Source organism: Dendropsophus ebraccatus, chromosome 3 (assembly GCF_027789765.1).
Source record: "Dendropsophus ebraccatus isolate aDenEbr1 chromosome 3, aDenEbr1.pat, whole genome shotgun sequence".
NCBI lineage: Eukaryota > Metazoa > Chordata > Amphibia > Anura > Hylidae > Dendropsophus > Dendropsophus ebraccatus.
In genome coordinates this window covers 1,164,528-1,190,886 of record NC_091456.1, presented here as the reverse complement: position 1 = coordinate 1,190,886, position 26,359 = coordinate 1,164,528, and the positions used below count along the sequence as shown (strand labels likewise).

The 26,359-nt window shown below is 49.4% G+C and overlaps 1 protein-coding gene across 1 annotated transcript in view; it reads left to right on the top strand.

Annotated features, from left to right (window-relative positions):
* The window catches only part of LOC138785109 (fibrillin-2-like), a 364,563-nt gene extending 338,425 nt beyond the window's left edge, over positions 1-26,138 (top strand). Inside the window, exons 39-43 of the mRNA XM_069960684.1 lie at positions 17,450-17,518; positions 17,595-17,720; positions 24,501-24,626; positions 25,025-25,173; positions 25,986-26,138. Of these exons, the coding sequence (XP_069816785.1) occupies positions 17,450-17,518; positions 17,595-17,720; positions 24,501-24,626; positions 25,025-25,173; positions 25,986-26,138 (623 nt within the window). The remainder of the gene's footprint in view (positions 1-17,449; positions 17,519-17,594; positions 17,721-24,500; positions 24,627-25,024; positions 25,174-25,985) is intronic.
* The last annotated feature ends 221 nt before the right edge of the window (positions 26,139-26,359 follow it).

The window sequence follows — 26,359 nt, the reverse complement described above, 5'->3', positions numbered from 1 at the left end:
CTGCCCATAGGGTACTGCCAGGAACGGCCCATAGGGTACTGCCAGGAGCTGCCCATAGGGTACTGCCAGGAACGGCCTATAGGGTACTGCCAGGAACGGCCCATAGGGTACTGCCAGGAGCTGCCCATAGGGTACTGCCAGGAACGGCCCATAGGGTACTGCCAGGAACTGCCCATAGGGTACTGCCAGGAACGGCCCATAGGGTACTGCCTTTTTTGTGCTGTCAGTATGATAACTGTTGAAGTGTAATAAAGAGGGTTTTCTACTCAGTTTATCATTTTCTTTTACTACAACATCTAAAAATTCCATTTCATGTGCAGCAATGTTGCAGGTAAATAACATATTCATTTCATTTGTCTGATTTAGATCTGTTATGAATTCACTAAAATCTTCTGTAGACCCTGTCCAATCGATAAATATATCGTCCACAAATCGTGAATAGAACTGTATATATTTGATAAACCGATTATGTAAGGAAAAGATGTATTTCATCTCATACAGCGAGAAAGAGATTGGCTGCAGTGCAGGTGGCCGGAGAGGCCATGGCGGCTCGGACGTCTGCAGGAACCAATCTCCATCAATCTTCAACGCATTGTTAGTAAGGATTAAGTGCAAAGAGTCACAGACGAACTGTATATATTCTCCACTCTTATAAAGCGTATAAAGCGTATACTGTCAATCCCAACATTGTGCGGAATCCGTGTATATAACGATTCAACATCGATTGATGGTAAAAAAGAATCACTTTCAGACACAATCCCCCAAACCGCCCAAAGACTCATTCGTATCTTTTACCAGGGAGGGAACATTTAGGGGTTCAGGAGCCAATCAATGAATTGCGATAATGGCCCTAAAACTGACCGCACTCCGGGAACTACAGGGCGGCCTGGGGGATTGTGCGGGTGTTATGGATCTTCGGCAGAAAATACCAATGGGGTGTCCTGTACTCTCTGCAAGTAGACCCCTCTCCACCTGCGTCCTCAAAAAGGTCTGTAATCTAGAAAAGATCTTACCAGTCGGGTCAGAAGAGATCTTCTTATAACGGTGGTCTTCCATTCTATAATATTTAGTGGACATTACCCCCCCCCCCCCCTTATCTGCTCCCTTTATTGTAACGTCCCCCCTCTTTCTCAGGGATTGTAGTGCCTTCCACTCATCACTGCTAAGATTGGATGGATTCTAGTTATTTTTCTAGATTACTTCCAGGCGTAATGGGTGGGGAGAATTTGACACCTTTCATGAAATTTTCGGTATCTGATATCTTGTCAGTCCTTTGTATGTCAGCCGCTAGTTCTTACGCTTTCTTCTCTGTCACTACTAAGGTCTGGTGCAATAATATTAGGCGCTATTTCGCCTTCTCGTTTCTCATGCACATTAGGTTTATTTATGAAGAATTTTTTTAAATTAAGTTTCCGTATAGATTTAAACAAATCACTTTCAAATTCAACTATGTCAAAACGGTCTGGAAAACAAAAATTAACCCTTTAGAGAGAAGGGAGCGCGTAGGTGCATCTACAGGTAAATCTGTTAAGTTCACAATTTTTACGGAGACATCTTGTTCATCAGTCTCTTTTTTTAGTGTCTTTCCTTTCCCTCTTATTTCTCTTCCATGCGGGTCTCTTTCTTCCCCTTCGGCTTTTCCGCCTACAGGGCCGGCTTGTGCTTGTGTTATATTTCCTTGCTCCTGGCGGATTCCTCGCTGGGGTGCTGCAGGATCGGAATCTGTGCTCCAGAAATCACTTTTTTCTGGGATTGTGGTTTAGGCTTTCTTGGTCTTCTATTTTTAACAGGTTTATTTTTCTTTGGTACAAAAACTTTGTGTCTCATATTTAAGTTTATCTCTAAGGAATTTATCCCTTTTTGTTATTGATCTTCGGCCATTCTTGTGCGGAGCTCTATCGTTACTCTGCAAAGATCATTTGTGACACACGTATTCTCTCTCATTGGGTGCGGTGACCACTTTTAAGATCCGGATAGAGTGCTCCTAGTGGATCTGCGTCCGCATAAATTCAGGGTCATCTGTAGACTGAGAAGCTTCCTTAAAACAATGTAGGCCTCTTGGGACTCTTTCACATTCCTCATATGATTTGAGCGAATGGACCATCCAAAACCGCCCCCCTCTATAATCCTTCCATCACTGCTGTATACCACACCTTCCAGAGTATACAGCAGTCACCGGTTGCCCGCCCTCAGCTTTGTGTAGTCTTTTGCAGTTGAGGACGCGGTGCGGATCCCCTGCGTTTCACTTTCCTGCTTTCCGGTAGGTTAGTCAGTCCCCTCTGGGTATATGAGGGAAGGTTCCGGTAGGTTAGTCAGTCCCCTCTGGGTATATGAGGGAACGTTCTGGTAGGTTAGTCAGTCCCGTCTGGGTATATGAGGGAAGGTTCCGGTAGGTTAGTCAGTCCCGTCTGGGTATATGAGGGAAGGTTCCGGTAGGTTAGTCAGTCCCGTCTGGGTATATAAGGGAACGTTCTGGTAGGTTAGTCAGTCCCGTCTGGGTATATGAGGGAAGGTTCCGGTAGGTTAGTCAGTCCCGTCTGGGTATATGAGGGAAGGTTCTGGTAGGTTAGTCAGTCCCCTCTGGGTATATGAGGGAAGGTTCCGGTAGGTTAGTCAGTCCCGTCTGGGTATATGAGGGAAGGTTCCGGTAGGTTAGTCAGTCCCGTCTGGGTATATGAGGGAAGGTTCCGGTAGGTTAGTCAGTCCCGTCTGGGTATATGAGGGAAGGTTCCGGTAGGTTAGTCAGTCCCCTCTGGGTATATGAGGGAACGTTCCGGTAGGTTAGTCAGTCCCGTCTGGGTATATGAGGGAAGGTTCTGGTAGGTTAGTCAGTCCCGTCTGGGTATATGAGGGAACGTTCTGGTAGGTTAGTCAGTCCCGTCTGGGTATATGAGGGAAGGTTCTGGTAGGTTAGTCAGTCCCGTCTGGGTATATGAGGGAAGGTTCCGGTAGGTTAGTCAGTCCCGTCTGGGTATATGAGGGAACGTTCCGGTAGGTTAGTCAGTCCCGTCTGGGTATGTGAGGGAACGTTCCGGTAGGTTAGTCAGTCCCCTCTGGGTATATGAGGGAAGGTTCCGGTAGGTTAGTCAGTCCCCTCTGGGTATATGAGGGAACGTTCTGGTAGGTTAGTCAGTCCCGTCTGGGTATATGAGGGAACGTTCCGGTAGGTTAGTCAGTCCCCTCTGGGTATATGAGGGAACGTTCCGGTAGGTTAGTCAGTCCCGTCTGGGTATATGAGGGAAGGTTCCGGTAGGTTAGTCAGTCCCGTCTGGGTATATGAGGGAAGGTTCCGGTAGGTTAGTCAGTCCCGTCTGGGTATATGAGGGTCTCCTTCTTCCTGTACATTAGATGTTGCTGTCACTATGTCTATGGTTTCCCGGTAATATCCGAGCACCTTGTCCCTTATTCCTGATTACATTGTCTGGGGATCAGCTGGGATCAGACATTTCTCTATTATGTATTTGCTGTATATGTATGTCCTGTCTAGTCTATGTATGTTATGTCTATATATGTCTATGGATGTCCTGTCTAGTCTATGTATGTTATGTCTCTATGTCTATGGATTTCCTGTCTAGTCTATGTATGTTATGTCTCTATATGTCTATGGATGTCCTGTCTAGTCTATGTATGTTATGTCTCTATATGTCTATGGATGTCTTGTCTAGTCTGTATGTTATGTCTCTGTCTATGGATGCAAAAAAAGATCTAGAAAAACAAGGTCTGCACCTCCACAATATAGTAAATATTCTTTATTTAAATCCAATCCAAAAAAGACACAAGATTAAAAACCTTTAAAAACACACACACATGATCCTAGCACTGGCCCGCCCCACATAATAATAATAATACAGAGACAGCAAAAATTAATAAACAAATATAATTATAATATAGTGCAAAAAATTGTATGTAAACTATCTGACCCTATTATTAAGTGCAAGTAGGAAAGTGTGAAACATAACAATATCCTGAAAAAGAGGAAATGAATATACAATAAAGTGAAAAAACACAAATCAGAAATAAATAAACAGATAATATATACAGTCACAATTGCTGCCTCATGGATGGATCAGGCAGATTAACCCCACGCGTTCCGTCAGGGGGACTTGTCTTATGTCCTAATGGTGCTATATATAGTACATGTTAGGTAGACATCCAATCAGAGTAATGAAGCCGCACGTAAAACCTGGATATACCACTCAATATCTTACATTCATAGTTTGTTCCCCAATCCATCCGACCGTGTATCGCACAAAGGCCGAGTAAATAATGGCGCCATATTCACCTGTGCAAGGTCAGAATCCGGGCAGCCCGGTCACCCGACCGGATGTGCGTCGCCGGAAGCTCCGGATAGTGCTGGTCATGTGATTGATTACATCACCGGAACCTCCGTATCATGTGACAATCCAGCGTCACATGCCAAGATCACATGGTACAAGCTGGCTGTTACCTTATGGAAGGTCACCTGACCCGACGCGTCATCAAAGCGTCCGGGTCTCGTGACCGCCCAAAAATGTCTGTTTTAGGGAAGTATCCCAAGCAAAGCCGGATGCTGCCCCTAACTAACCTATCAATGCGCATGCGCTCTCAAATGCTAATTAGTCCATATCAAACATAAAGATATCAGTAACCCAAGGTATCCACCCATAGAGACGAATATGATGCACATGCACCCACCCTCCAAAAACATGCATCTAAGCCCTCGTCCATTGCGCATGCCCCCTAGATTGCAATTCCCAAAAGAGAAAATATCAATCTGAAAATCACAATGAGGATGAACACTTAGCAATGTATCTGATAACAATATGTCAGAGGCAAAATAGACGAGCAGCAATGTACCCAAGTGACTCCCCATCCCCAATGAACCCCATCACATAGGTAGAACGAGAAGCACATCAACCAAATAATAAATCCCTTGTTATAAATTATATACATGTACGTAATACCATAGAATATTTACAGCTGCATAAATCACATTGCAACATAGTCAAGTCACTATGGATGATATACATCACAATAAGGTGGCCCGGGCATAGAGGCATGGCGCCAAGGGGAGACCATGCATGAAAAAACGGGGGCATCAGTTCCATAATAAATTGTGAGAGGCTCATGGTCCTGCTCGTTCCATAGAGTCCAGGACCAGTACATCAATGGAGTCCAATATGGCTCCAACAACGTCTTCAAAAGATAAAGTAGCTTGAAAGGTGGTGGCTCCTCTATATATATATATATATATATATATATACAAACGCTTGTTTCTCAAGTCATCAATCAATTCATGGCAAATCAGGAGTCCCCCATCTTATCCTTTTATCCTTCAGGCGCCAAAGTGGTGGCCCCTTTTAAATGCTGGCTTCCTTAAGGGGGTAATACATCTGGTTATTCCATCCCAAAATTGGAGAAATGGGGCATAACCTGGGAAGGTAAATAATAACTTGAGCATCGGAAAAGGACCACGGACACAAAAGGAGGAGAGGGGGCGATGGGAGCTGGGGGGAGGGGGGGGGGGGGACAAAAAACAACACATCCAAAAATATGTGTCAATGTGATCACAAAAATATGTCTATGTCTATGGATGTCCTGTCTAGTCTATGTATGTTATGTCTCTATATGCCTATGGATGTCCTGTCTAGTCTATGTATGTTATGTCTCTATATGCCTATGGATGTCCTGTCTAGTCTATGTATGTTATGTCTCTATATGCCTATGGATGTCCTGTCTAGTCTATGTATGTTATGTCTCTATATGCCTATGGATGTCCTGTCTAGTCTATGTATGTTATGTCTCTATATGTCTATGGATGTCCTGTCTAGTCTATGTATGTTATGTCTCTATATGCCTATGGATGTCCTGTCTATGGATGTCCTGTCTAGTCTATGTATGTTATGTCTCTATATGTCTATGGATGTCCTGTCTAGTCTATGTATGTTATGTCTCTATATGTCTATGGATGTTCTGTCTAGTCTATGTATGTTATGTCTCTATATGTCTATGGATGTCCTGTCTAGTCTATGTATGTTATGTCTCTATATGTCTATGGATGTCCTGTCTATGCAAAAAAAAAAGAGGAAAAGGCGGCACTCCAAGATAAAGTGAACAGAAGTGGTTTGGTTTATTCACCCAACATGCAACGTTTCAATCTTCTCAATGAGATCTTTGTCAAGCATTAAAGTGAACCGTAGGGGGCGGTATATAACACACCATAAGACAGCCCACGGGAGTAGCCATCCCAGTTATGTGGTGTCCAAGACCTTGGCGCCTGCGCACCCTGATGTCAAGCAGCACCATCTTGAAAGAGGTAAACCTGCCCATGTTTAATAAAACCGTTATGTGAGCGGCATCAAACTAAATAAAAGATCCAGGTGTACCTAGAAGGACCCTGAAATGGTGCACCCGGGTCTACCTAGAAGGACCCTGAGATGGTGCACCCGAGTCTACCTAGAAGGACCCTGAGATGGTGCACCCGAGTCTACCTAGAAGGACCCTGAGATGATGCACCCGGGTCTACCTAGAAGGACCCTGAGATGGTGCACCCGGGTCTACCTAGAAGGACCCTGAGATGGTGCACCCGGGTCTACCTAGAAGGACCCTGAGATGGTGCACCCGAGTCTACCTAGAAGGACCCTGAGATGATGCACCCGGGTCTACCTAGAAGGACCCTGAGATGGTGCACCCGGGTCTACCTAGAAGGACCCTGAGATGATGCACCCGGGTCTACCTAGAAGGACCCTGAGATGGTGCACCCGGGTCTACCTAGAAGGACCCTGAGATGGTGCACCCGGGTCTACCTAGAAGGACCCTGAGATGGTGCACCCGGGTCTACCTAGAAGGACCCTGAGATGGTGCACCCGGGTCTACCTAGAAGGACCCTGAGATGGTGCACCCGGGTCTACCTAGAAGGACCCGGAGATGGTGCACCCGAGTCTACCTAGAAGGACCCTGAGATGGTGCACCCGAGTCTACCTAGAAGGACCCTGAGATGGTGCACCCGAGTCTACCTAGAAGGACCCTGAGATGGTGCACCCGAGTCTACCTAGAAGGACCCTGAGATGGTGCACCCGGGTCTACCTAGAAGGACCCTGAGATGGTGCACCCGGGTCTACCTAGAAGGACCCTGAGATGGTGCACCCGGGTCTACCTAGAAGGACCCTGAGATGGTGCACCCGGGTCTACCTAGAAGGACCCTGAGATGGTGCACCCGGGTCTACCTAGAAGGATCCTGAGATGGTGCACCCGGGTCTACCTAGAAGGACCCGGAGATGGTGCACCCGGGTCTACCTAGAAGGACCCGGAGATGGTGCACCCAGGTCTACCTAGAAGGACCCTGAGATGGTGCTTCCTAGTCTACCTAGAAGGACCCGGAGATGGTGCACCCGGGTCTACCTAGAAGGACCCGGAGATGGTGCACCCGGGTCTACCTAGAAGGACCCTGAGATGGTGCACCCGGGTCTACCTAGAAGGACCCGGAGATGGTGCACCCTGGTCTACCTAGAAGGACCCTGAGATGGTGCTTCCTAGTCTACCTAGAAGGACCCGGAGATGGTGCACCCGGGTCTACCTAGAAGGACCCGGAGATGGTGCACCTGGGTCTACCTAGAAGGACTTTGAGATGGTGCACCCGGGTCTACCTAGAAGGACCCTGAGATGGTGCACCCGGGTCTACCTAGAAGGACCCGGAGATGGTGCACCCGGGTCTACCTAGAAGGACCCTGAGATGGTGCTTCCTAGTCTACCTAGAAGGACCCGGAGGCGGTGCACCCTGGTCCGGGTCTACCTAGAAGGACCCGGAGATGGTGCACCCGGGTCTACCTAGAAGGACCCTGAGATGGTGCACCCGGGTCTACCTAGAAGGACCCGGAGATGGTGCACCCGGGTCTACCTAGAAGGAACCTGAGATGGTGCACCCTGGTCTACCTAGAAGGACCCGGAGGCGGTGCACCCTGGTCTACCTAGAAGGACCCGGAGGCGGTGCACCCTGGTCTACCTAGAAGGACCCGGAGATGGTGCACCCGGGTCTACCTAGAAGGACCCTGAGATGGTGCACCCTGGTCTACCTAGAAGGACCCGGAGATGGTGCACCCTGGTCTACCTAGAAGGACCCGGAGGCGGTGCACCCTGGTCTACCTAGAAGGACCCGGAGGCGGTGCACCCTGGTCTACCTAGAAGGACCCGGAGATGGTGCACCCTGGATACCTGGGTAATTTATGTTTTATTTAGTTTGATGCGGCTCACATAACGGTTTTATTAAAGATGGGCAGGTTTACCTCTTTCAAGATGGTGCTGCTTGACATCGGGGTGCGCAGGCGCCAAGGTTTTGGAAACCACATAACTGGGATTGCTACTCCCGTGATGTCTGGACATTCAGCCAGCATCCAAGATGGCGGTGATAGACATCCACTGGCTAGGCCGCATGCGCCAATCCTCCTATGGGAAGCTAGCCACTGATCGGAAGCTATGACACTCCTTGGACTCCTCCTATTGTTGCGCTCCTCACGCATGTGCAGAAGAACTCTGTACAACCAGTCAGTGATGCCGGTATACAGCGTGGCGGAGTGGCTGATTGATATGAATATTGGTGCGTCTGGCCCCCTCCATTAACTGTGAAGCCGCTGTATGATATTTCGGACTGCTTTATGAAATTGATTAGAAGGTTTATACAGTGATCGGCCTCATCCATTATATATATATAACTGTTTGCACGGCACACAGGGGTATTACACAGCAATGAATTTATTATGTTTGTTTATTTGATTGATATGATGTCACATGATTAGTAGGCTGTCTTATGGTGTGTTATTTACCACCCCCTACGGTTTACTTTAATGCTTGACAAAGATCTCATTGAGAAGATTGAAACGTTGCATGTTGGGTGAATAAACCAAACCAATTTTCGCCTTTTCCTCTTTTTGTGCATTACCACCTGGTCCTGGGTCTGGGACCGTGAGGCTGAGCACCCTACCTGAGCCGCTGAGCACCCTACCTGAGCCGCTGAGCACCCTACCTGAGCCGCTGAGCACCCTACCTGAGCCGCTGAGCACCCTACCTGAGCCGCTGAGCACCCTACCTGAGCCGCTGAGCACCCTACCTGAGCCATTGAGCCACACAGTGCCGTTTAGCAACTCTGGATATGATGTCCTGTCTGTGTATGTGCTGTCTAGTCTATGTATGTTATGTCTATATATGTCTATGGATGTCCTGTCTATGTATATCCTGTGTAGTCTATGTATATCCTGTGTAGTCGATGTATGTCCTGTCTATAGATGTCCTGTCTGTAGATGTCTTGTCCTGTCTGTGTATGTCCTGTCTAGTCTATGTATATTTTGTGTGGTATGTTATATCTTTATTATGCATGGAGGCACCAAATCCATCAGAGCGTCTCTCCAGTCTGGTTTCTAGAGGGGTCCTGAAGCTTCTTCTCTGAATTCCATATGGCTGAGGACTGTATATAGTCTTATGTGTAATATATGAGGAAGATCTGCTAATAGCTTCACAATCCCCATCTGTGCCGTCTAAATCCAGACCAATCCTTCCCGTACACGTCCACAGAGTCTACACTCAGCTTCTTACCATTCTGCAGCCATGACGGCCGAGCTGGCACCAAATTGTCCTTACAGACGTCTCCTATAGGAAGTGCATCACTCCCGCCATCCTTACAGACGTCTCCTATAGGAAGTGCATCACTCCTGCCATCCTGCCATCCTTACAGACGTCTCCTATAGGAAGTGCATCACTCCCGCCATCCTGCCATCCTTACAGACGTCTCCTATAGGAAGTGCATCACTCCTGCCATCCTTACAGACGTCTCCTATAGGAAGTGCATCACTCCTGCCATCCTTACAGACGTCTCCTATAGGAAGTGCATCACTCCTGCCATCCTTACAGACGTCTCCTATAGGAAGTGCATCACTCCTGCCATCCTTACAGACGTCTCCTATAGGAAGTGCATCACTCCTGCCATCCTTACAGACGTCTCCTATAGGAAGTGCATCACTCCCGCCATCCTTACAGACGCCTCCTATAGGAAGTGCATCACTCCTGCCATCCTGCCATCCTTACAGACGTCTCCTATAGGAAGTGCATCACTCCCGCCATCCTTACAGACGTCTCCTATAGGAAGTGCATCACTCCTGCCATCCTTACAGACGTCTCCTATAGGAAGTGCATCACTCCCGCCATCCTTACAGACGTCTCCTATAGGAAGTGCATCACTCCTGCCATCCTGCCATCCTTACAGACGTCTCCTATAGGAAGTGCATCACTCCTGCCATCCTGCCATCCTTACAGACGTCTCCTATAGGAAGTGCATCACTCCTGCCATCCTGCCATCCTTACAGACGCCTCCTATAGGAAGTGCATCACTCCTGCCATCCTTACAGACGTCTCCTATAGGAAGTGCATCACTCCTGCCATCCTTACAGACGCCTCCTATAGGAAGTGCATCACTCCTGCCATCCTGCCATCCTTACAGACGTCTCCTATAGGAAGTGCATCACTCCTGCCATCCTGCCATCCTTACAGACATCTCCTATAGGAAGTGCACCACTCCTGCCATCCTTACAGACGTCTCCTATAGGAAGTGCATCACTCCTGCCATCCTTACAGACGTCTCCTATAGGAAGTGCATCACTCCTGCCATCCTGCCATCCTTACAGACGTCTCCTATAGGAAGTGCATCACTCCTGCCATCCTTACAGACGTCTCCTATAGGAAGTGCATCACTCCTGCCATCCTGCCATCCTTACAGACGTCTCCTATAGGAAGTGCATCACTCCTGCCATCCTTACAGACGTCTCCTATAGGAAGTGCATCACTCCTGCCATCCTTACAGACGTCTCCTATAGGAAGTGCATCACTCCTGCCATCCTTACAGACGCCTCCTATAGGAAGTGCACCACTCCTGCCATCCTTACAGACGTCTCCTATAGGAAGTGCATCACTCCTGCCATCCTGCCATCCTTACAGACGTCTCCTATAGGAAGTGCATCACTCCTGCCATCCTTACAGACGTCTCCTATAGGAAGTGCATCACTCCTGCCATCCTTACAGACGTCTCCTATAGGAAGTGCATCACTCCTGCCATCCTGCCATCCTTACAGACGTCTCCTATAGGAAGTGCATCACTCCTGCCATCCTTACAGACGTCTCCTATAGGAAGTGCATCACTCCTGCCATCCTGCCATCCTTACAGACGTCTCCTATAGGAAGTGCATCACTCCTGCCATCCTTACAGACGTCTCCTATAGGAAGTGCATCACTCCTGCCATCCTGCCATCCTTACAGACGTCTCCTATAGGAAGTGCATCACTCCTGCCATCCTGCCATCCTTACAGACGTCTCCTATAGGAAGTGCATCACTCCTGCCATCCTTACAGACGTCTCCTATAGGAAGTGCATCACTCCTGCCATCCTTACAGACGTCTCCTATAGGAAGTGCATCACTCCTGCCATCCTGCCATCCTTACAGACGTCTCCTATAGGAAGTGCATCACTCCCGCCATCCTTACAGACGTCTCCTATAGGAAGTGCATCACTCCTGCCATCCTTACAGACGTCTCCTATAGGAAGTGCATCACTCCTGCTATCCTTACAGACGTCTCCTATAGGAAGTGCATCACTCCTGCCATCCTGCCATCCTTACAGACGTCTCCTATAGGAAGTGCATCACTCCTGCCATCCCTACAGACGTCTCCTATAGGAAGTGCATCACTCCTGCCATCCTTACAGACGTCTCCTATAGGAAGTGCATCACTCCTGCCATCCTGCCATCCTTACAGACGTCTCCTATAGGAAGTGCATCACTCCTGCCATCCTGCCATCCTTCCAGACGCCTCCTATAGGAAGTGCATCACTCCTGCCATCCTTACAGACGCCCCTTATAGGAAGTGCACCACTCCTGCCATCCTTACAGACGTCTCCTATAGGAAGTGCATCACTCCTGCCATCCTGCCATCCTTACAGACGTCTCCTATAGGAAGTGCATCACTCCTGCCATCCTTACAGACGTCTCCTATAGGAAGTGCATCACTCCTGCCATCCTGAGATCCTTACAGACGCCCCTGGCACCGTGTCAGGGGTGGCGATGGGTCAGGAGCGGTGTCGGTTCACTCGAGGCATTGGGTCAGGGGCGGTGATGGGTCAGGAGCGGTGTCCACTCAGGGTCAGGAGCAGTGTTGGGTCACTGGGAGGCATTGGGTCAGGGGTGGCGATGGGTGAGGAGCAGTGTCCTCTCAGGGTCAGGAGCAGTGTCTGGTCAGGAGCGGTGTCTGCTCAGGGGCAGGGTCAGGGGTGGCGATGGGTCAGGAGCGGTTTCTGTTCACTGGAGGCATTGGGTCAGGGGCGGCGATGGGTCAGGAGCGGTGTCCACTCAGGGTCAGGAGTGGTGTCCGCTCAGGGTCAGGAGCGGTGTCCGCTCAGGGTCAGGAGCAGTGTCCGCTCAGGGTCAGGGTCAGGAGCGGTGTCTGGTCAGAGGCAGGGGCAGGGTTGGTGATGGGTCAGGAGCGGTGTGCAGTCAGGGTCAGGAGCGGTGTCCGCTCAGGGTCAGGGTCAGGAGCAGTGTTGGGTCACTTGGAGGCATTGGGTCAGGGGCGGGGATGGGTCAGGAGCGGTGTCCGGTCAGGGTCAGGAGCGGTGTCTGGTCAGGGTCAGGAGCGGTGTTGGGTCACTGGGAGGCATTGGGTCAGGGCGGGGATGGGTCAGGAGCGGTGTCCGGTCAGGGTCAGGAGCGGTGTCTGTTCAGGGTCAGGGTCAGGGGAAGTGTGGGGTCACTGGGAGGCATTGGGTCAGGGCGGGGATGGGTCAGGAGCGGTGTCCGGTCAGGGTCAGGAGCGGTGTCTGCTCAGGGGCAGGGTCAGGGGCAGTGTCTGGTCACTGGGAGGCCTTGGGTCAGGGGCGGGGATGGATCCCATTGACTTCATTTCTGGGGGAAAAAAGGATCAAAACTCATCTGTTTTTATCGTCCACAGAATACCGTGCTGGAAAAACAACACTGCCATGTTTTTCTAACCCACCAGAGCCCCTAGATCAGGGTCATAGGTCAAATGCTGATAAACGTTATCGTGGTATCTTCCATTTGTATGAAGTCTGTACAGATGTTTTACCTACCTTAGCAGTGAATCCACAGTGATAAGTGTGCAACACAACCACACTGGCCCACGGTTACTAAATGCCTAAAGGCCCTATTCCACGGGACGATTATCGTTCAAATTATCGTTAAATCGCTCGAATCTAAACGATAATCGTTCGTTTGAAAAGCAGTTAACGATTAACGACCAAACGAGAAATCGTTGATTGTTTAATAAGACCTGGACCTATTTTTATCGTTGCTCGTTCACAAATCGTTTGCATTAAATAAGACGTCGTTCGGTCATTCGCAGTAGTGACGAACGCAATAGCGACGACAAGACGTCCGCAAGAACGATCATAAGTAACGATTATCTTTCCATGTAAATGGGTAAACAATTTCAGGTCTTTCGTGATAGCGGTCATTTGGATCGCTTATCGTTAATAATTATGCGAACGATAATCGTCCCGTGGAATAGGGCCCTAAGGGTCCTGGTTACTGTGCTCATCCTATGCTGGGACTCTGGGACCGGTAACTGTGCTCGTCCTGTGCTGATAACTGTGCTCGTTCTGTGCTGGGACCAGTAACTGTGCTCGTTCTGTGCTGGGACTCTGGGACTGGTAACTGTGCTCGTTCTGTGCTGGGACTCTGGGACTGGTAACTGTGCTCGTTCTGTGCTGGGACTCTGGGACCAGTAACTGTGCTCGTTCTGTGCTGGGACTCTGGGACTGGTAACTGTGCTCATCCTATGCTGGGACTCTGGGACCGGTAACTGTGCTCGTCCTGTGCTGATAACTGTGCTCGTCCTGTGCTGATAACTGTGCTCGTTCTGTGCTGGGACCAGTAACTGTGCTCGTTCTGTGCTGGGACTCTGGGACTGGTAACTGTGCTCGTTCTGTGCTGGGACTCTGGGACCAGTAACTGTGCTCGTTCTGTGCTGGGACCAGTAACTGTGCTCGTTCTGTGCTGGGACTTTGGGACCGGTAACTGTGCTCGTTCTGTGCTGGGACTCTGGGACCAGTAACTGTGCTCGTTCTGTGTTGGGACTCTGGGACCAGTAACTGTGCTCGTCCTGTGCTGATAACTGTGCTCGTTCTGTGCTGGGACTCTGGGACTGGTAACTGTGTTTGTGTTTGTCCTGTGCTGGTACTGGTAACTGTGCTTGTCCTGTGCTGGGACTGGTAACTGTTCTCATCCTATGCTGGGACCCTGGGACTGGTAATGGTGCTCCTCCTGTAATTGGACTCTGGGAACAGTAACTGTGCTCGTCCTGGACTGGGATCAGTAACTGTGCTTGTCCTGTACTGGGATCAGTAACTGTGTTCGTCCTGTACTGGGACCGGTAACTGTGCTCATCCTGTGCTGGGACGAGTAATGGTGCTCGTTCTGTGCTGGGACCGGTAACTGCTCGTCCTGTGCTGGGACTCTGGTACTGGTAACTGTGCTCATCCTGTGCTGGGACAGGATCGTTAATGATAACGATTATCGTTAACGATTATGCGAACCATAATCGTCCCATGAAATAGGCCCCTAAGGGTCCTGGTAACTGTGCTTGTTCTGAGTTGGGACTCTGGGACTGGTAACTGCTCATCCTGTGCTGGGACCCTGGGACTGGTAATGGTGCTCGTCCTGTGCTGGGACTCTGGGACCAGTTCTGTGCTGGGACCAGTAACTGTGCATGTCCTGTGCTGGGACTGGTAACTGTGTTCATCCTATGCTGGGACTCTGGGACCAGTAACTGTGCTCGTTCTGTGCTGGGACTCTGGGACGAGTAATGGTGCTCGTTCTGTGCTCGGACTCTGGGACTGGTAACTGTGTTTTTGTTTGTCCTGTGCTGGTACTGGTAACTGTGCTTGTCCTGTGCTGGGACTGGTAACTGTTCTCATCCTATGCTGGGACCCTGGGACTGGTAATGGTGCTCCTCCTGTAATTGGACTCTGGGAACAGTAACTGTGCTCGTCCTGGACTGGGATCAGTAACTGTGCTCGTCCTGTACTGGGATCAGTAACTGTGCTCGTCCTGTACTGGGATCAGTAACTGTGTTCGTCCTGTACTGGGACCGGTAACTGTGCTCATCCTGTGCTGGGACGAGTAATGGTGCTCGTTCTGTGCTGGGACCAGTAACTGTGCTCGTCCTGTGCTGGGACTCTGGTACTGGTAACTGTGCTCATCCTGGACAGGATTGTTAATGATAACTATTATCGTTAACGATTATGCAAACCATAATCGTCCTGTGGAATAGGCCCCTAAGGGTCCTGGTAACTGTGCTTGTCCTGTACTGGGACCGGTTACTGTGCTCATCCTCTGCTGATAACTGTGCTCGTCCTGTGCTGGGACTCTGGGACTGGTAACTGTGCTCATCCTGTGCTGGGACTCTGGGACCAGTTCTGTGCTGGGACCAGTAACTGTGCTTGTCCTGTGCTGGGACTGGTAACTGTGTTCATCCTATGCTGGGACCAGTAACTGTGCTTGTCCTGTGCTGGGACTGGTAACTGCTCATCCTATGCTGGGACCCTGGTACTGGTAACTGTGCTTGTCCTGTGCTGGGACTGGTAACTGCTCATCCTATGCTGGGACCCTGGTACTGGTAACTGTGCTTGTCCTGTGCTGGGACTCTGGGACGAGTAATGGGGCTCGTTCTGTGCTGGGACTCTGGGACTGGTAACTGTGCTCATCCTATGCTGGGACTCTTGGACGAGTAATGGGGCTCGTTCTGTGCTCGGACTCTGGGACTGGTAACTGTGTTTGTCCTGTGCTGGTACTGGTAACTGTGCTTGTCCTGTGCTGGGACTGGTAACTGTTCTCATCCTATGCTGGGACCCTGGGACTGGTAATGGTGCTCGTCCTGTGCTGGGACTCTGGGACCAGTTCTGTGCTGGGAACAGTAACTGTGCTTGTCCTGTGCTGGGACTGGTAACTGCTCATCCTATGCTGGGACCCTGGTACTGGTAACTGTGCTTGTCCTGTGCTGGGACTGGTAACTGCTCATCCTATGCTGGGACCCTGGGACTGGTAACTGTGCTGGGACTCTGGGACGAGTAATGGTGCTCGTTCTGTGTGGGACTGGTAACTGTGCTCATCCCAAGCTGGGAACCTGGGACTGATAATGGTGCTCGTCTTGTGCTTTGACTCTGGGACTCGTAACTGTGTTCGTCCTGTGCTGGGACTGATAACTGTGCTCGTCCTGTGCTGGGACTCTGTGACTGGTAACTGTGCTTGTTCTGTGCTGGGACTGATAACTGTGCTCGTCCTGTGCTGGGACTCTGTGACTGGTAACTGTGCTCGTCCTGTGCTGGGACTGGTAACTGTGCTGGGACTGGTAACTGTGCTCGTTCCGTGCTGGGACTGGTAACTGCTTGTTCTATTTTGTCTATAAGTGTGAATAAGGACGAGGAGCAGGATAGTTATTCTAGGACTAGGTAAGTGGTGGCCATGTTGGTGGACAGAGGGGACCTGCCGCTCCTGGGATCCGGTGTAGTCAGGAAACGGGCGGACAGAACGCGGCCGATGGAGGGAAATGGCGGACGACTTGTTCTCTCTCCTGTTCTCGTTGTTGTTGCTTTTATGTCTTAGGGTATGTTCACATTTTATGTCTTAGGGTATGTTCACATTTTATGTCTTAGAGTATGTTCACGTCGGGTTGTACGTCAGGAATTAGTGCAATAAGGATGCGGACGTGCAGCCGACGGCCACATGACGGCCCCATTGACTTTAATGAGCAGGACAGAGTCATTATGTGACCGTGTTCTGCTCATTTGCCGGACGTACACGGCTGTTGTGCAGGACTCAGAAGTCGACCAGATCCTGCACCAAAGCCGTGTTGTACGTCCGGCAAATGAGCAAAACACGGTCACATAATGACTCTGTCCTGCTAATTAAAGGGAACCTGTCACCCCCCGTGCCGGGGTGACAGGCTCCCGACCCCCCGTTAGAGCCCCATATACTTACCTAATCCTGCCGGGTCCCGCTTCTGGAGGTGGTCGGGTGACGGAGATCTCAGCCGCTGCAGCCCGGCGTGCGCTGAGAGATGAGTCCAACACCCATAGAGAATGACAGGAGAGTCCAGCGCTCTGTCATTCTCTATGAGTGTTGGACTCATCTCTCAGCGCGCGCGTCAGGCTGCAGCGGCTGAGATCTCCGTCACCCGACCACCTCCAGAAGCGGGACCCGGCAGGATTAGGTAAGTATATGGGGCTCTAACGGGTGGTCGGGAGCCTGTCACCCCGGCATGGGGGGGTGACAGGTTCCCTTTAAAGTCAATGTGGCCGTCATGTGGCCGTCGGCTGCACGTCCCCATCCTTATTGCACTGCTTCCTGACGTGCAGCCCGCCGTGTGGAGAAAAAACGAGATGTGAACATACCCTTATTTGTTCCTTTACTTTCCCTGAACAGTGAATTTCCGCAACCTTTGTGGAACGATCCCGGGATTCACCTTTGACATCCACACCGGTAAAGCTGTAGGTGAGTGGTCGCTCTGGCGTCTCGCCCGGCTCCTATACGCTATCGGCTTTCTTACAGGTTTATTCTTCTTTTCTAGACATTGATGAATGTAAGGAGATCCCGGGAATCTGCGCCAATGGGGTTTGTATCAACCAGATCGGCAGCTTCCGCTGTGAGTGTCCCTCAGGATTCAGCTACAATGATTTACTTCTGCTTTGTGAAGGTGAGTTCCTACAATGGGCAGGTGTAACAGGAAGTGATGTCATTGTACAGAGGTGTCACTATGGTAACCATGGCCACCGGGCTCCCATGCTGCTCGAATAACTCGGGGATAAATCTTATGGCCCCGACGCTTCATTTTCTCTTTTTGTTTTTGGACAATTTCTTCCTTCAGGTGACGATTAAAGTAATAAAGAAATATACAAAAATTACAACAAAAAGTCTAATAGCTTCATGCAAAAGACATTACTAATAAGAGGGGAATCACATAGTCATGTACATAGTAGTGACCAGTCCCATGAGCTGTACCCAGTGCAGTGTGTGCTGCTCCATCCTACATTATCACATAGCCATGTACATAGTAGTGACCAGTCCCATGAGCTGTACCCAGTGCAGTGTGTGCTGCTCCATCCTACATTATCACATAGCCATGTACATAGTAGTGACCAGTCCCATGAGCTGTACCCAGTGCAGTGTGTGCTGCTCCATCTTACATTATCACATAGCCATGTACATAGTAGTGACCAGTCCCATGAGCTGTGCCCAGTGCAGTGTGTGCTGCTCCATCCTACATTATCACATAGCCATGTACATAGTAGTGACCAGTCCCATGAGCTGTGCCCAGTGCAGTGTGTGCTGCTCCATCCTACATTATCACATAGCCATGTACATAGTAGTGACCAGTCCCATGAGCTGTACCCACTGCAGTGTGTGCTGCTCCATCCTACATTATCACATAGCCATGTACATAGTAGTGACCAGTCCCATGAGCTGTGCCCAGTGCAATATGTGCTGCTCCATCTTACATTATCACATAGCCATGTACATAGTAGTGACCAGTCCCATGAGCTGTACCCACTGCAGTGTGTGCTGCTCCATCTTACATTATCACATAGCCATGTACATAGTAGTGACCAGTCCCATGAGCTGTACCCAGTGCAGTGTGTGCTGCTCCATCCTACATTATCACATAGCCATGTACATAGTAGTGACCAGTCCCATGAGCTGTACCCACTGCAGTGTGTGCTGCTCCATCCTACATTATCACATAGCCATGTACATAGTAGTGACCAGTCCCATGAGCTGTACCCACTGCAGTGTGTGCTGCTCCATCCTACATTATCACATAGCCATGTACATAGTAGTGACCAGTCCCATGAGCTGTACCCAGTGCAGTGTGTGCTGCTCCATCCTACATTATCACATAGCCATGTACATAGTAGTGACCAGTCCCATGAGCTGTACCCAGTAGAGGGTGTGCTGCTCCATCTTACATTATCACATAGCCATGTACATAGTAGTGACCAGTCCCATGAGCTTTACCCAGTGCAGTGTGTGCTGCTCCATCATATATTATCACATAGCCATGTACATAGTAGTGACCAGTCCCATGAGCTGTACCCAGTGCAGTGTGTGCTGCTCCATCTTACATTATCACATAGCCATGTACATAGTAGTGACCAGTCCCATGAGCTGTACCCAGTGCAGTGTGTGCTGCTCCATCTTACATTATCACATAGCCATGTACATAGTAGTGACCAGTCCCATGAGCTGTACCCAGTGCAGTGTGTGCGGCTCCATCTTACATTATCACATAGCCATGTACATAGTAGTGACCAGTCCCATGAGCTGTACCCAGTGCAGTGTGTGCTGCTCCATCCTACATTATCACATAGCCATGTACATAGTAGTGACCAGTCCCATGAGCTGTACCCAGTGCAGTGTGTGCTGCACCATCCTACATTATCACATAGCCATGTACATAGTAGTGACCAGTCCCATGAGCTGTACCCAGTGCAGTGTGTGCTGCTCCATCTTACATTATCACATCGCCATGTACATAGTAGTGACCAGTCCCATGAGCTGTACCCAGTGCAGTGTATGCTGCTCCATCCTACATTATCACATAGCCATGTACATAGTAGTGACCAGTCCATGAGCTGTACCCAGTGCAGTGTGTGCTGCTCCATCTTACATTATCACATCGCCATGTACATAGTAGTGACCAGTCCCATGAGCTGTACCCAGTGCAGTGTGTGCTGCTCCATCCTACATTATCACATAGCCATGTACATAGTAGTGACCAGTCCCATGAGCTGTACCCAGTGCAGTGTGTGCTGCTCCATCTTACATTATCACATAGCCATGTACATAGTAGTGACCAGTCCCATGAGCTGTACCCAGTGCAGTGTGTGCTGCTCCATCCTACATTATCACATAGCCATGTACATAGTAGTGACCAGTCCCATGAGCTGTACCCAGTGCAGTGTGTGCTGCTCCATCCTACATTATCACATAGCCATGTACATAGTAGTGACCAGTCCCATGAGCTGTACCCAGTGCAGTGTGTGCTGCTCCATCCTACATTATCACATAGCCATGTACATAGTAGTGACCAGTCCCATGAGCTGTACCCAGTGCAGTGTGTGCTGCTCCATCCTACATTATCACATAGCCATGTACATAGTAGTGACCAGTCCCATGAGCTGTGCCCAGTGCAGTGTGTGCTGCTCCATCATACATTATCACATAGCCATGTACATAGTAGTGACCAGTCCCATGAGCTGTGCCCAGTGCAGTGTGTGCTGCTCCATCTTACGTTATCACATAGCCATGTACATAGTAGTGACCAGTCCCATGAGCTGTGTGTGCTGCTCCATCCTACATTATCACATAGCCATGTACATAGTAGTGACCAGTCCCATGAGCTGTACCCAGTGCAGTGTGTGCTGCTCCATCTTACATTATCACATAGCCATGTACATAGTAGTGACCAGTCCCATGAGCTGTACCCAGTGCAGTGTGTGCTGCTCCATCTACATTATCACATAGCCATGTACATAGTAGTGACCAGTCCCATGAGCTGTACCCAGTGCAGTGTGTGCTGCTCCATCTACATTATCACATAGCCATGTACATAGTAGTGACCAGTCCCATGAGCTGTACCCAGTGCAGTGTGTGCTGCTCCATCTACATTATCACATAGCCATGTACATAGTAGTGACCAGTCCCATGAGCTGTACCCAGTGCAGTGTGTGCTGCTCCATCCTACATTATCACATAGCTATGTACATAGTAATGACCAGTCCCATGAGCTGTGCCCACTGCAGTGTGTGCTGCTCCATCTTACGTTATCACATAGCCATGTACATAGTAGTGACCAGTCCCATGAGCTGTACCCAGTGCAGTGTGTGCTGCTCCATCTTACATTATCACATAGCCATGTACATAGTAGTGACCAGTCCCATGAGCTGTACCCAGTGCAGTGTGTGCTGCTCCATCCTACATTATCACATAGCCATGTACATAGTAGTGACCAGTCCCATGAGCTGTACCCAGTGCAGTGTGTGCTGCTCCATCTACATTATCACATAGCCATGTACATAGTAGTGACCAGTCCCATGAGCTGTACCCAGTGCAGTGTGTGCTGCTCCATCCTACATTATCACATAGCCATGTACATAGTAGTGACCAGTCCCATGAGCTGTACCCAGTGCAGTGTGTGCTGCTCCATCTTACATTATCACATAGCCTTGTACATAGTAGTGACCAGTCCCATGAGCTGTACCCAGTGCAGTGTGTGCTGCTTCATCTTACATTATCACATAGCCATGTACATAGTAGTGACCAGTCCCATGAGCTGTACCCAGTGCAGTGTGTGCTGCTCCATCCTACATTATCACATAGCCATGTACATAGTAGTGACCAGTCCCATGAGCTGTACCCAGTGCAGTGTGTGCTGCTCCATCCTACATTATCACATAGCCATGTACATAGTAGTGACCAGTCCCATGAGCTGTACCCAGTGCAGTGTGTGCTGCTCCATCTTACATTATCACATAGCCATGTACATAGTAGTGACCAGTCCCATGAGCTGTACCCAGTGCAGTGTGTGCTGCTCCATCCTACATTGTCACATAGCCATGTACATAGTAGTGACCAGTCCCATGAGCTGTGCCCAGTGCAGTGTGTGCTGCTCCATCCTACATTATCACATAGCCATGTACATAGTAGTGACCAGTCCCATGAGCTGTACCCAGTGCAGTGTGTGCTGCTCCATCATACATTATCACATAGCCATGTACATAGTAGTGACCAGTCCCATGAGCTGTGCCCACTGCAGCGTGTGCTGCTCCATCTTACGTTATCACATAGCCATATACATAGTAGTGACCAGTCCCATGAGCTGTACCCAGTGCAGTGTGTGCTGCTCCATCTTACATTATCACATAGCTATATACATAGTAGTGACCAGTCCCATGACCCCTACCCAGTGCAGTGTGTGCTGCTCCATCTTACATTATCACATAGCTATGTACATAGTAGTGACCAGTCCCATGACCCCTACCCAGTGCAGTGTGTGCTGCTCCATCATACATTATCACAAATGCCATGTACATAGTAGTGACCAGTCCCATGAGCTGTACCCAGTGCAGTGTGTGCTGCTCCATCTTACGTTATCACATAGCCATGTACATAGTAGTGACCAGTCCCATGAGCTGTACCCAGTGCAGTGTGTGCTGCTCCATCTTACATTATCACATAGCCATGTACATAGTAGTGACCAGTCCCATGAGCTTTGCCCAGTGCAGTGTGTGCTGCTCCATCCAACATTATCACATAGCCATGTACATAGTAGTGACCAGTCCCATGAGCTGTACCCAGTGCAATATGTGCTGCTCCATCCTACATTATCACATAGCCATGTACATAGTAGTGACCAGTCCCATGAGCTGTACCCAGTGCAGTGTGTGCTGCTCCATCCTACATTATCACATAGCCATGTACATAATAGTGACCAGTCCCATGAGCTGTACCCAGTGCAGTGTGTGCTGCTCCATCATACATTATCACATAGCCATGAACATAGTAGTGACCAGTCCCATGAGCTGTACCCAGTGCACTGTGTGCTGCTCCATCTTACATTATCACATAGCAATGTACATAGTAGTGACCAGTCCCATGAGCTGTACCCAGTGCAGTGTGTGCTGCTCCATCCAACATTATCACATAGCTATGGACCTAGTAGTAACCAGTCCCATGAGCTGTGCCCAGTGCAGTGTGTGCTGCTCCATCTTACATTATCACATAGCCATGTACATAGTAGTGACCAGTCCCATGAGCTGTACCCAGTGCAGTGTGTGCTGCTCCATCCAACATTATCACATAGCTATGGACCTAGTAGTAACCAGTCCCATGAGCTGTACCCAGTGCAGTGTGTGCTGCTCCATCCTACATTATCACATAGCCATGTACATAGTAGTGACCAGTCCCATGAGCTGTACATAGTGCAGGGTGTGCTGCTCCATCTTACATTATCACATAGCCATGTACATAGTAGTGACCAGTCCCATGAGCTTTACCCAGTGCAGTGTGTGCTGCTCCATCTTACATTATCACATAGCCATGTACATAGTAGTGACCAGTCCCATGACCCCTACCCAGTGCAGTGTGTGCTGCTCCATCATATATTATCACATAGCCATGTACCTAGTAGTAACCAGTCCCATGAGCTGTACCCAGTGCAGTGTGTGCTGCTCCATCCAACATTATCACATAGCCATGTACATAGTAGTGACCAGTCCCATGAGCTGTACCCAGTGCATTGTGTGCTGCTCCATCCTACATTATCACATAGCCATGTACATAGTAGTGACCAGTCCCATGAGCTGTACCCACTGCAGTGTGTGCTGCTCCATCCTACATTATCACATAGCCATGTACATAGTAGTGACCAGTCCCATGAGCTGTACCCAGTGCAGTGTGTGCTGCTCCATCTTACACGATCACATAGCCATGTACATAGTTGTGACCAGTCCCATGAGCTGTACCCAGTGCAGTGTGTGCTGCTCCATCAAACATTATCACATAGCTATGGACCTAGTAGTAACCAGTCCCATGAGCTGTACCCAGTGCAGTGTGTGCTGCTCCATCTTACATTATCACATAGCCATGTACATAGTAGTGACCAGTCCCATGAGCTCCATCCTACATTATCACATAGCCATGTACATAGTAGTGACCAGTCCCATGAGCTGTACCCAGTGCAGTGTGTGCTGCTCCATCTTACATTATCACATAGCCATGTACATAGTAGTGACCAGTCCCATGAGCTGTACCCAGTGCAGTGTGTGCTGCTCCATCCTACAATATCACATAGCAATGTACAAAGTAGTGACCAGTCCCATGAGCTGTACCCAGTGCAGTGTGTGCTGCTCCATCTTACATTATCACATAGCCATGTACATAGTAGTGACCAGTCCCATGAGCTGTACCCAGTGCAGTGTGTGCTGCTCCATCTTACATTATCACATAGCCATGTACATAGTAGTGACCAGTCCCATGAGCTGTACCCAGTGCAGTGTGTGCTGCTCCATCCTACATTATCACATAGCCATGTACATAGTAGTGACCAGTCCCATGAGCTGTACCCAGTGCACTGTGTGCTGCTCCATCTTACATTATCACATAGCCATGTACATAGTAGTGACCAGTCCCATGAGCTGTGCCCAGTGCAGTGTGTGCTGCTCCATCCTACATTATCACATAGCTATGGACCTAGAAGTGACCAGTCCCATGAGCTGTGCCCAGTGCAGTGTGTGCTGCTCCATCCTACATTATCACATAGCCATGTACATAGTAGTGACCAGTCCCATGAGCTGTGCCCAGTGCAGTGTGTGCTGCTCCATCCTACATTATCACATAGCTATGGACTATAGTATCTCTAATGATAGGGCATATGTATTTGTGTCCGTGCTAAATGTGCTGTGATTTGTAATTCTAGACATAGATGAATGCTCCAGCGGTGATTATTTCTGCCAGAGAAACGCTGATTGCTTAAACAGCCCTGGGAGCTACCGCTGTGAATGTTCGGCTGGGTTTAAGCTTCTGCCTAATGGTGCTTGTATTGGTAAGTCAGGATGTGTCTCCTTCCTTGTTTCTGTACAGGTTAGTGTGTATTTCCCACATTGTCGCAGTCAGACCTCGCCACTAGAACACCTGAAGGATTGCTGGCATTTAGCTGCTTTACTTCAGTTCTCCAAGTCGGCTCACCTACACTTACCTGTCCACGCTCCCCCGATGTCCCCACAGCTGCCTGCAGCATCACTAGCTGAAATGGGAGAGCGCCGCGGCCAGGGATTGGCTGAGCAGGCTGTCACTCATGTCACTCTTGGAATGAATCTGTGACTGAAAGATTGGGTTCTCTCCTCTCTAGAACGTTTTGCCTCCGTTAGACTGTGTAACCCTGAGGGTTAAATCCTGATCCCATCGTTATTAACGTGTTCTTGATGTAAATCTATTCTGCAGATCGCAACGAATGCCTGGAGATCCCCAACGTTTGCAGCCATGGCACATGTGAGGACACGCTGGGCGGTTACCGCTGCATCTGCAACAACGGCTTCAAGGCCTCGCCAGACCGGACAATGTGCATGGGTAGCGTTCCATCCTCTTCCTCTGTAATATTCCTATAGGTTGTCCTGCAATTCTGGATAAGTAAGGCCGGGTTCACACAGATGCACACAAATACATCAGTTTTTTCATCCTTTTTTTGCAAAAAAAAACTACTGAAAAAATGGACTGCAAAAAAACTGTGTGAACCCGGCCGTAGCCGGATCTCACTCTGCATCTTTCATCGTCCTGTTCATCAGTGCTCCCCGTGGTATCGCCGCCGGGACGGGAGGCGGAGAACCGGTTATTGTTGGGCTGCAGCTGCTCTCATGTCAGATAACCAGTATCCGGCTGTCAGGGTCTCCTCCTGTCTCATTGTCTGCTCCTGTCTCATTGTCTCCTCCTGTCTCATTTTCTCCTCCTGTCTCATTTTCTCCTCCTCTTCTCCTGTCTCCTCCTCTCTCTTTGTCTCCTCCTGTCTCATTGTCTCCTCCTGTCTTATCCTCTTCTCCTATCTCTTCCTCTTCTCCTGTCTCATCCTCTTCTCCTGTCTCATCCTCTTCTCCCGTCTCATCGTCTTCTCCCGTCTCATTGTCTTCTCCCGTCTCATTGTCTTCTCCTGTCTCATTGTCTTCTCCTGTCTCATTGTCTCCTCCTGTCTCATTGTCTCCTCCTGTCTCATTGTCTCCTCCTGTCTCATTGTCTCCTCCTGTCTCATTGTCTCCTCCTGTCTCATTGTCTCCTCCTGTCTCATTGTCTCCTCCTGTCTCATTGTCTCCTCCTAAAAGGAAGAGAGAGGCGCCATAGGGTAATAACATCAATACTCGGGTGGGAAGGGGGAGCACATATGGTTATGCTCACCTTTTTGTGTTGTACAAAGAGTACAACACCTTGTAGCGCTATCAACGAAGACAGACGGAGTAGCCGCAGCAGCCAGTCCCAGAGTTTGCTGTCGAGGATCCTGAGCCACGAGATCCCGATGCCGGACAATAGAGATGTGTCACAGCCTCAGAGTTATGCCGGGCTAGAGTAGAAGGACCTTGTTCGGCGCTGAACGGTACTTAGTTCAAACAGGTATATTGAAGAGATGATTTATTGTCTCAGAAACAACGCGTTTCTAGGTGTAGTACCTCTTTATCAAGTTAAAAGAGACATATAAGAGCATACAGAGTAGTCTCAGATAAATAGGCAACTGATTGCAGTTTGGTGGGAGGGGGATACACCAGGACCGCCCTCAACCTAATGACACTATTT